Source organism: Curcuma longa, chromosome 20 (assembly GCF_044706935.1).
Source record: "Curcuma longa cultivar G26 ecotype Majalengka, Jawa Barat chromosome 20, ITB_CL_G26_1.1, whole genome shotgun sequence".
NCBI lineage: Eukaryota > Viridiplantae > Streptophyta > Magnoliopsida > Zingiberales > Zingiberaceae > Curcuma > Curcuma longa.
Genome location: NC_133880.1, coordinates 7,953,714 through 7,965,208, shown reverse-complemented (window position 1 = coordinate 7,965,208; position 11,495 = coordinate 7,953,714). Strand labels below are relative to the sequence as shown.

Below are 11,495 nucleotides of genomic sequence, written 5' to 3'. Positions count from 1 at the left end.
ACCAGGATAAATCGGGAATCGCATATGACGGCCAATCCAGATGCCCAGCATCCTTGTGTTTCCCCATTTGGAGAATACGCCATAGGATCGATTACAACCCGGATAACCATTACCCCGGGGACTAGAGTAATTTAAGATTATATAATCATTTGCGTTTCGATGGAATTAATAATGATATATATCAAAGTATCGGTTCATGGATTGGAGGGTTAATTCAGTATTTTTATTTGGATGAATAGGAGAGAATACTGCAAGAAAATTTAAACCGTTTAAAAAATAAAAACTATGACCATTTCAATTCATTCTTGTTCTTGACTTGTAGCTTGCGGACTATTGCGTCTATTGGCCGACAATGTCAATCGTTTGATATTTTTGATCCGCATCGTCAACATTGATTATAGTCATTGCCTCTCAGATTATCCTGTGAATTCTGATTGTATCGAAGAAGCCATCGGATCCTGATGAGAGGAAGAGCCACCGCCTATTTTCTTCTCAATCTCGCCTCTGCTCTCCTCTTCCTCTCTTATGCAGATGACACCTTAACTCCCTCCCAACTTCTCGGGGACGACGACGTCGACGGCGGCAGAGGAAACTTGATCTCCACCGGAGGCATGTTTGAGTTGGGCTTCTTCAGCCCCAAAGGCTCAAGCAATCGTTACATAGGCATATGGTACCACAACATCTCTGACAACGCCACCAAGGTATGGGTCGCCAACGGCGGCAACCCGGTCCCCAACCGCTCAGGACGCCTCCGCGTGACGGCTGACGGAACGCTTGTCCTCACCGACGGGAACTCTACCGTCGTTTGGTCTTCAGGAAATGGCTCGACGGTCGCTGTCAACGCGATCGCGAGACTCCTCGACGACGGGAACTTGGTCGTCAAAGACGGCAGCGACAACACGGTCTGGCAGAGCTTCGATTTCCCGACGGACACGATACTCCCAGGGATGAAAATGGGGTGGAACAGGACGAGCGGCCACAACATCAGCCTCAGGGCCTGGACGAACGAGAGCGACCCGACGCCGGGCAACTTCGTGATGGGCATGGATTTGAATGGAGCGCCTCAGGAGTTGGTGTGGAACAACATGGTACCGTTCTGGCGCTTGGGGCCTTGGAACGGACAGTACATGGGCGGCGCTCCAGAAGTTATCTCAGAAAATCTGATGGATTATACCTTCGTAGTTAACTCCCAGATGTTTGTCTATTGGTACACTCTCCGTGATCCTTCGGTGATTGGGAGGATAACCCTCAACTCAGCTGGCCAAATAGAAGTCTGGGCGTGGCGCGACGAAACTCAGTCATGGATACGGCAAACATTCTTCCCAAGGGACTTATGCGATTACCTCAACTCCCCTTCCTCTTGCGGCCCTTACAGCTTGTGCAGCCCCACTGTGTCACCCATCTGTGCTTGCCTCGAAGGGTTTCGTCCCAAGAATCAGAGGAACTGGGACCTCCGCGTGTGGTCCGACGGGTGCGTGAGGAAGACGGAGTTAGACGACTCCCGCACCGACACTGTTGGATTCTTCAGGTTGAGGAATGCCAAGCTGCCGGACACATCGCGAGCTACGGTGGATTGGAGCATGACAAACCTGGACGATTGTAAGGCTCTGTGTCTGAAGAACAGATCCTGCATGGCCTATGCAAGGGCCAACGTTATCGGCAGCGGAAGTGGCTGCATTATTTGGACCCACGAACTCATCGATATCAAATTTTATAACAGTGGATTTGGGCAGGAACTCTACCTCAAGCTCGCAGCCAGGGACATACGTACGTATGCATTATCTCTTCGATCAATCTGTTCTTCATTGATTATTATTGTCTATGCTTTAATGATTTCGTTTTGTGGTTGCAGCATCACAATCCGCGGATTCTCGCAGAAGGCGTGTAGTTTTGATCGTATTGGTGCTGCTGTCTGCGGCTTTTGTCTTGACTTGCGTCGGTGGCTTCATTTGGTACACAAAGAGGCGAAACACTAGAGAAGGTAGTCAGTCCTTATGTAGTTCCATTAAGGACTTTAATTCATGGAACTAAATAGCACAAGAAGTATTGTAATATCTTAATTGTTCTACTTCGATTTCTTGGACAGACGGCCTCACTATTGATGAAGGAAAAGAACTACTCGAGCTCGACCTACCATTACTTGACTTCAGCAAAATTGTGGATGCAACAAACAATTTCTCAACTAGCAACATACTTGGCGAGGGTGGCTTTGGGTTGGTATACAAGGTATGATAAATATGAACAAGTTTTGGTTGCTTATAGTATAGAGTGAATAATCATTGGTCTTTTAAGTGTTGTATACTAATCTTGCATACGTAGCTAGAGAAAAGACACATCGGTGCACAAAGCATTTGACACTGTGTTGTATTGATTTACTAGGGTAATTTAGGAGAGGATGAAGAGATAGCGGTAAAGAGACTATCTAAAACATCAACACAAGGGGTGGACGAGTTCAAAAATGAGGTAATGTTAATCGCTAAGCTACAACATAGAAATCTTGTTCGACTTCTTGGTTGTTGCATCCAAGGAGGGGAAAGAATATTGGTTTATGAATATATGCCCAATGGAAGCTTGGATTCATTTCTATTCGGTTAGTATATTTGTTTATTGCAAGATTATTACGATGCACTTTCTTAGTGGTACTCTATGTCTTATTGTTATCCTGATTTCATGAGAAGATAAAACCAAAAGTACATTGTTGGATTGGCAAACACGATATGACATCATTATCGGGATTGCTCGAGGTCTTCTGTATCTTCATCATGATTCTAGATTTAAGATTATTCATAGAGACTTGAAGGCTAGCAATATTCTTCTTGATAAAGGAATGAATCCCAAGATATCTGACTTTGGCATGGCAAGAATATTTGGAAGTGATCAAATAGAAGTTAACACAAGAAGAGTTGTGGGAACATAGTAAGTACATCTCAATTATTGTCACATTCAACATTTATGTATGAAATACCTTATATCTATATCTTCTAATTGTCTGATGCATGCAGTGGATATATGTCGCCTGAATATGCTATAGATGGGATTATATCGGTGAAATCTGATGTATTTAGTTTTGGTGTATTGATACTTGAAATTATAAGTGGCATAAGGAGCAAAAGAACATATTACTCCGAAAGTCAAATAAATCTTTTAGGATATGTAAGTATGCTATTAACTTTTATTTTAACTTTTGCTTTTTCATATTTCATTTGTATAAAGTAATTAGAATTATTTTCAGGCATGGAAATTATGGCAAGCGGGTGAAGTGCTGAAGCTAGTTGATGAAGCACTGGGAACTTCATTCCCTGCGGATGAGGTTTTGAGTTGTATAAAGATGGGACTTTTGTGTGTTCAAGAACAGCCAGGAGATCGACCAACAATGCCTATCATAGTGAAAATGTTGGGTAGTGAAAGTGCTTTCATACCGGATCCTAAACAACCTGGGTTTTTTAGTTTAAAAGCTCATATGGATAGTGATTCATCAGCAAAAAAATCATCTAGAAATAATGTATCAATCACATTGCTAGATGGTCGATAGCGAACAATCATATGTGAATTTTGATAGTAACTATCTTGTGTATATTTTGTTGTTAAAAAAAAATGAAAAATGCTTTTGCAAACAAGTATGGATCAATATTTGGTTTGGAGTATTGTGTCTTTTTGAGGATGATCAGTTTTTTTTAAAATAATAATGGAAATATATTTACTAGACTCTAGAACATTTGATAATCTATTAAGCATACAAAATGAGAATGTGAATGAGTCCACAAAAGTGTCTTAAAGATACTTTCTTAAGTATGGTTTAATATTCATTAAAAAAAACAAACTTCAATTGACTACTAACTTTGTCCAATCAATCACGACACACAAAATATAAATGCTAAAATCAATAATAACATTTTTTAGTTCAAGAGATCATATTGATAGTCATTCATCAACAAGAAAGTCATCCAGAAATAATATATGAATCACATTGTAAGAAGGTCGATAGTGAATAATCATATGTAAATGAAATTTGATAGTAATTCACTTCTATGTATGTTTCTTTTAAGAAAAAGTGAAGAATGCTTATGCAAATACGTTTGGATCAGTATTTAAAGTATCATGTCTTTTTGAGGATGACCGTTTTTATTTTTAAACAATAATGAAAATATATTTACTAGACCGTAGAACATTTGATAGTCTCCTTGGATAATGCATAGAAAATGGGAACGTGGATGAGTGAAAAAAAAATCTTTGACGCAATCGATTCTTAGTCAAGGTTTGATAAGGTGGATCAAATTTGAGTTGAGATTTAGATATGATAAGGTAGATCAAATTTGAGTTGATTAGAGTTGAGATTTAGATAGTTGATTAATATATTAATGGGTCGAGTTAGATGTCAAGTATGTCAAGATATCACATACTTGTTAGTCGATTAATATGTTAGTTGGTCGAGGAAGATTTAAGTAGGTTAAGGTTGGTTAGATATTTGATAGTGGAAAAGTCTAAGTGAGTTATGATTGACTAGACACTTGACGGTCGAAAATCTAACATAGAGTTGGTACGAGACGGAAAGTTCAAGTGGATCACGGTATTTGACCGTTTAGTGATTGAAAGTCCAACATAGGGTTGCTAAGTGGGAAGGATGACCGGACACTTAGCTTGACGATTGAAAGTCCAACATATAGTTGGCATGAGACATGAAGTCTCGACAGGTCAAAATTGATCGGATGCTAGACAACGAGGAAGTCCTAGTAAGTCAAGATTAACCAAATACTAAACAAGGAAGTCCCGATAGATCATGGTTGACTAGATACTAAATAATGAAAAGTCTCGGCAGATTAAGGTCGATATAATGTCAGACAAAAGAAATCCTAATAGATTGAAGTCAAATGGATACCGGACAAGACGAGAATTAACTTTGTAAGACTGAAATAAGGGTATTAGTCGATTGATAGAGTGTATTAATCGACCAATGGACGCAAAAATATCAAAACCTCAAAAAAATATGATTCCTACAATACTACTACATTAGCCGTGAATAATATTTTGCTACAGTAAAACCAATTGATGAGCACTATAGCAGTGTACAGAAACTTCAAAACTCGATTGAAAAACTTGATTGATTATGATCAGTCGACTGATAGAGTGTATTAGTCGAATAATGTCAATGTTCGAGCAAATATATAGTTCAAAATTAGACTACGAGATTCGACTGATTAGGAAAGAATCGACTGATGGTGAGGGTAGTCGACTAATGCTGAGGTGAATGGAGCCATTAAGCTGATGGATTAGAGCAACCTTCAAATGTATAGTGGATCAATTGACTGATAGGTAAGATCAGTCGACTGAAAGGCGAAAATCAGCCTCGACTTGAAAGCTATAAAAAAAGGGTCTTCAGGAGATTTTTGATGTCGATTCTTGGATATTTGAGGACAGAGTACTATTGTATTTCTGGACTAACAAGAGACAATTCTAAGCAACAAATAAGGATCTAAAGCAAGATTTTATTTGTAAAGTTATTTATTTTTTTTATTTGTATTTGTATGCTTGTTGTATTTATTGCAAGAACAGGTTGTAAGAGGTTTCTCCACCTCTGGAAGGTATCCGAGAAGGAGAAGGTTTAGTGGTGGGAAGGTGGCGAACCAAGTAAAATCTCAGAGTTGTGCATGTGACATCGATGTTGATTCAAGTTTCCACTGTGTATTCAAATGACGAGCATGAAATTGAGACGAAGTGATCGAAGCTATTCATACCCCCTCTAGCTCGCATGGGTCCTAAAAAGTGGTATCAGAGCAAGGTCGTTCTTCATCGGATTAACATTGTCAGAGCACAAAAGCTAAAGATAGAAGATAAAGTTTTAGATCTAGAAGTGGTCAATGGAGTTCAAAGACAAACTTGGATACGACATTCAAGTTCCGCTTCATTTCAGATTAGGAGGCTTCGAACATTGAAAATTAAGAATGGAAAATTTCATAATGATAGATATAAAGTAATGGTTTACTCTAATAGAAGGATTTGAAGCTCCAAAGGATAGCAAAGGGAGACACCTCAAGAAGAAGAAATAGACCAAGGAGTAAATCCGAAAATATGAGATAAACGACAAGATAACCAAAAATTTAATGAATTTGGTTCCTAATAATATTTTGAGTAAACTAGGAAATTACAAGGATGCAAATGAGCTATGGAATAAATTGATAAAGTTTCATGAAGATCCATCCTCATCGGCACAAAATGAAGACGAGTCGAAAGAAGAAGTTGACTTCTACGTAAGAGGACTCAGAGGTTGAGATGTGCTCAACATCCGAGGAGGATGTTGAAGATGCATCCACCTCAAGGATTGAGGGGGAGCATAGGTTATTGACTTCAGAACAAGAAGAACCCTTGACATATGGAGACAATGAGGATGATTTGGCCATCTTAACAAGCTTGGAGAGCTCAACTCGTAATTTCAATCATTAAAAAAAATCATATTATTTGTTTTGAATGTAGAGAAAAATGGAGATCAAGTGTCCAAGATTGATCAATAAAAATGTTCAAGTGACCCCAAGGGCAAAGGAGAAGCCAAAGGAGGCTGATTCCTTGATATACAAGGGCAAATAACATATTATGTGCTTCACATGCAACCAACATGGATACCAGAAACAACACCCAAGAGGGAGAAACCCGATTAAGGACAAAGGAGGAAACTCAAGTTTAGGGAGAGCTCCTAAAGCAAATCCTAAGGTATCATTTTGTAATGAAATTCCTTCACATCATGATAAAAAGACAATTATAGGCCATACTATGTTAGAACAACTCCACCTAAGGATAAGAAGATGGAAACTAATTTAGGAAATAACCTAAAGAAGTATAAACACATGCCAAGAAAAAAAATGATCAAGTCAATCATGAAAAATCAAAATTTGAGGATTTGAATAAAGAAAATCAAGCTTTGAGGTCTAGACTTGATAAATTAGAAAAGACTCTTAAGAATATCGCAAATGAGGTTAAACGGTCCAAAGAAAAAAACCTAAATTTAGGAAGGCAAGAACCATCTAAGAATAAGAAAGATTTGAGATACAAACATAAGTCTAAAGAAAATGTGGTCTCATACCATAGAGTTCCATATAGCTATGGAACATACCTTAGGTCTAGGAGTCTAGTCAAGATTACAAGGGAGGTTATCCCTATTGGTGCAGGGAGTACTAGATAATCAAATTTATATTTTAATCATGACAAAAGGTTCAAGTTAAGATTTTGTTGTGTGCTAACTGTTATATTTGGGAGGTGTCCTAAGTCAATCACCTTATGGATGTGCTATTTATTGGATAAATAGCAATCACTATTTGAGTGCACATTCTCTATGTATTTGATTAGATTTGAAATTCATTTACTAAATATCTGCAATATGATTCATAGAATGAGAGAATTTGTGATTGAATCACAATTAGAAGCGTCTCTACATGTGCAATTATAAATGTATCAAAATTATCCCTAGTCGATGAATTGATGAGCATGAACCTCATCGATTCTGTTGAGACTAGCATATTTTTAAACTCCTTAGTTTACAAAGCAATTATTCCTCACTGGCTAGAGACATTGAATGTTGAGAGTTAAATATGGATGCTAGTTAAAGGTAACTAGTTGATTGGAGTGACCTGCCACGAGACTTCATATAGTTCTATGCATATAAAGATATGTCAATAAAGATCTCAGTATAACTTAAGTGTGAGTTTTCTTTAACTTGTGGTATTCAAGTCATCTTGGTTTTAGAGGCTTATGCTTTGACATCTTAAGCAAACATATCCAAGGAGTTGTGGTCCCAAGATGATTGGGTGAAAGTCGAAGTGCCCGAAGGTGTTTGGATAACTCATAGAGGATTCACCGTTCCTTGAAAAAGGAGATGTATACCTTGCGACTGCTTGTCAAGATTGTTACTTGAAGTCTTTGGCCAAGGTATTACATGTCAAGAGTATGATACTCTTAGACATATATCTAAGTAACTTGAATCCACATGACAAGAAAGCAAGCTTGGGCTAGATGTGATGTAGCTAGCCTAGTAGGGATTGACACATATAGACCATGTCTTGAATTGAGCAGGTATAAAATGGTGAAAGGAACGAGGCACATTTCATTGTAACTGTTGAAGGATTTAGAAATGGTTCTGGAATCAATCGTTTATTTTTTGATTAATTAAGGATTATGATGTACTACTAGGTGTCATTCATTCACTACAACAAAAATGACTTTCCGCAGCGCGCAAATATGCTATCCGCAGCGCACATCGCACGCTGCAAAGTTGCAAGCTGTTAAAAGTCATTAGGCATCCGCAGCGTGCATTGCGCGCTGCGGATGTGGACAATCGCAGCGCGCAATGTGCGCCGCGGATGATCTCATCCGCAGCGCACATTGTGCGCTGCGAATGCGATCATCCACGACGTGCATTGCGCGCCGCGAATGAGATCATCCGCGGCGCACATTGCGCGCTGCGATTGATCACATTCGGACAATCGCAGCGTAAAATGTGCGCTGTGGATGAAATAAAATACATTCAAATCATTCCTGATTATACCTGCGTTTCAAACCATTCAAATTGCAATTTTAAATTCAAATAATTAATAACAACATAGATACTACACACAACAACAACAACCACACACAAATAACACAATAATAATATAATTTCAAACTAGTATATATATTCAACAAATAACAGACTTAGTAACAATGGATCATAATAACAAAAAACTCTTTAGTTCTATGTTTTTTTTTCTGAAAAGGTTAAAATCAAAATCTAAATTAGTTACACAATAATATATTTAGATAACCAAGCAATCGTGCTTCCTATTGCATCCTCAAGAAAAAGCATTTCTTCATTTGGTCGAAGTATGTCCACCTTCTCAACAAAAACTCTATCAATCCAAGCTTTCTAGCAAGATCCACCAAGAGGAACGTGATGTATTCTTGCATTTGGATCTGTAGATGCAATTCGGCCTTCTTCCACAACTCCATCAACACACCAATGAATTAATTTGCATTTGCTGTTCTCACTGATATCCCCACGACTCGCATTCTTCACTTTTGTCTGCAAAAAAAAAGTGTAATTAAATTAATTCAAAAAGCTTGAACTGCAGAAAAATTTAAAAACTCAACATTATAAGATAAGTAGAACAAAAGTTTAATACACAAAAAGCAGTTTCAATAATAAAAGAATTGATGGAATAATTCAGAGGAATTAATATAAAATATCTACAGAATTTTTAGATATACTAAATCTGTTATTCAGCAAGAAAAAGAAATTTTGAATGGTTGATTGAAATAGAAAAGAGTTTCTGAAGTTGATCACTAAATGCCCTTTAGGGTAAAACATTTATACGATTGTGGTGCATTCCATCATATTTTTATAAATCCTAGAATTGAACTACTAGGAATCAACATGCACAAAAGTTGAATGAAGCAAAGATCAAAATGCTAAAATGAATCAGTGGAGTTATAAGAACAGATAAAATAAAAAATCTAATAGTACTGGTGATATAATCTTGAGTGATGTTACCCTTGACAAATTTCACTGACTAAAGAGATAGCCAATCCAATGGTTTCTTAAACTCATAATCTCAATTCATCCATTTGAGCAATGGAGTAAAGGGAATTTAACACATTCTGCAAATAGAAATCTATATGAAACAAAGAGAAAAATAACAACCTCTTTGAATTCTCTCAATTGCTTCATATGGATCATTTCTCCTGGTGTAATGAAGTGCATAAAACCATCAATTATGAAATAACTGTAGGCAATACAATTTAAGAAATCTGTAATAAATAATATGCAGATAAAGGAAAACATACCACGAAAATGTTCTAGCGAAATCTGAGCCAGTTCCAAGTGGAATGAGCTGAAAGAACAGAATTTATCTGTCATATGCGATTCAAATACAATATAAAAGAAACTCATCTTACAACAAGATGAGAAAATTGATCTTAAAAACAAGACAACATCACTAACACCAAGTGTGGTGGATGGTTTAGGCTCCTGTCCAAGAGCTGTCACTGGTTGACCCTTCCAGAAGAAACCATTGATGACCTGTAAGTATCAACAATATGCAAACTAAAGAGACTAACCATGCTTTGAACTTAGTGGAACTAAGAACTCTAACAGAATAACAACTAAGTCCACAAGAGCATATTGAAGCAAAAAAGTAGGACACTAGCTATAAAGGTCTATCATGGAAAAAAGTAAAAAGAATGGTTCCAAATTATACAATGCCAAGTTTTAAAATACATATATGGATAACTGCTTATAAAAAACATCATTGATATCTTATTTGATTAAATGAAAAGCGATAATCATACACTAAATAACTGAAATAACTGGAAAATGACTATAGTTTTATATACCTACTGCTCTTGGAGTCGTTGCCTAACTATGTGAATCAGAATTACCAAAAAGTGGCTTGTTCGTGTTGTTATTCATGAAAATATAGTAAATTTATTTTGTTCATTTAGGTTCCTGGTCATGAGCATGGAAACTTTATTGGCCCTACCATTTTAGCTGATATTACAGGGGACATGGAGTGCTACAAGGTATCTTTATCTTCCCTTGCTTCTTTTCTGGTTTGGCAACTATGCCATGTTGTAGTAATCATGGTAGCATTTTAACTCTCAGACATCATACTTTGAAGCAAGTATTAGAGTAATGTGTTCTGCAGACATGAACTCCTGTTATCGAACTGATAGGATACCAACCAACTATATACAGTTAGGCCTTTTTATAAAATGCAATTGCACTACTGGAATTGTAGTGTCATATGTATTACTCTATAATGTTGGAAACTTGCAAATATTTTCAGTTGTTTCCTTTTGCTGTTATAGTGAATAAAAATTGATTAGATTACATGCCAACCTGAAACAAATAGCCCCTGAACATTCGAAAACTGAAACAAAACAAATAAACTCGATCAAAAAACAATTTTTTGCGCAAATTATTTTCGTCACTTAGTATGCGGTCCCCCATCTAAAATCCTGAATCCGCCGCTGGACATACAGAACTGAAACAAAACACCTTCTCTTTTCAGATCATTGACTAGAAAACAAACTAGAAAATTGAAGCCAAGAAAAGGAAACCTAGAAGATCGAGTATAGGCTAAGCTCAAACCGGCAGAAAGATCGCCAACAGGATAATCCCACCAAGGGGGAGGGGAAGGGGGCGAAGACGAGAAAATACCTGTAGGTGACGAGGGCCGGGAGTGGCCGGCCTCGGAGAAGGAGAGGGAGATCTCGGACGGCGTCGAAATAGGAGAGGTGGTCGAGCCGGATCTCAACGATGTCGGCTCTGAGGGACTTGGCGGCGGCCGCGTCGGCCACCATCTGCTCCACCGTCTTTGACACCAAAGGCACGCAAAGCAGGGTCATCTTCTCTTTCGTGCTGCGGCGACGGCAGCGGTCTTCGTGCAAGGAGGGCGGATGGGGCAGCAAGGACGGTCACGGCAGAGGATGCTGGTTCAGGCGGCGTCGGCGTCGAAGACGGCAAAACGGCGACG

The 11,495-nt window shown here is 38.1% G+C and overlaps 1 protein-coding gene and 1 long non-coding RNA gene across 2 annotated transcripts; one reads left to right on the top strand and one right to left on the bottom strand.

Moving 5' to 3' along the window:
- The first annotated feature begins 376 nt into the window (after positions 1–376).
- Positions 377–3,540, top strand: LOC141812919 (receptor-like serine/threonine-protein kinase SD1-8). Its single transcript, XM_074700869.1, has 7 exons — positions 377–1,767; positions 1,853–1,981; positions 2,087–2,226; positions 2,380–2,590; positions 2,679–2,916; positions 3,003–3,153; positions 3,233–3,540. Exons 1-7 carry the CDS (start codon positions 462–464, stop codon positions 3,530–3,532), a joined length of 2,475 nt encoding a protein of 824 aa, XP_074556970.1. The 5' UTR covers positions 377–461; the 3' UTR covers positions 3,533–3,540.
- A 5,097-nt stretch (positions 3,541–8,637) lies between these two features.
- On the bottom strand, positions 8,638–10,163 carry LOC141812852 (uncharacterized). Its single transcript, XR_012600357.1, has 4 exons — positions 9,962–10,163; positions 9,805–9,851; positions 9,662–9,702; positions 8,638–9,043 (listed from the first exon to the last, which is right to left on the bottom strand). It is a non-coding gene; the product is annotated as an uncharacterized LOC141812852 (long non-coding RNA).
- Positions 10,164–11,495: the final 1,332 nt, after the last annotated feature.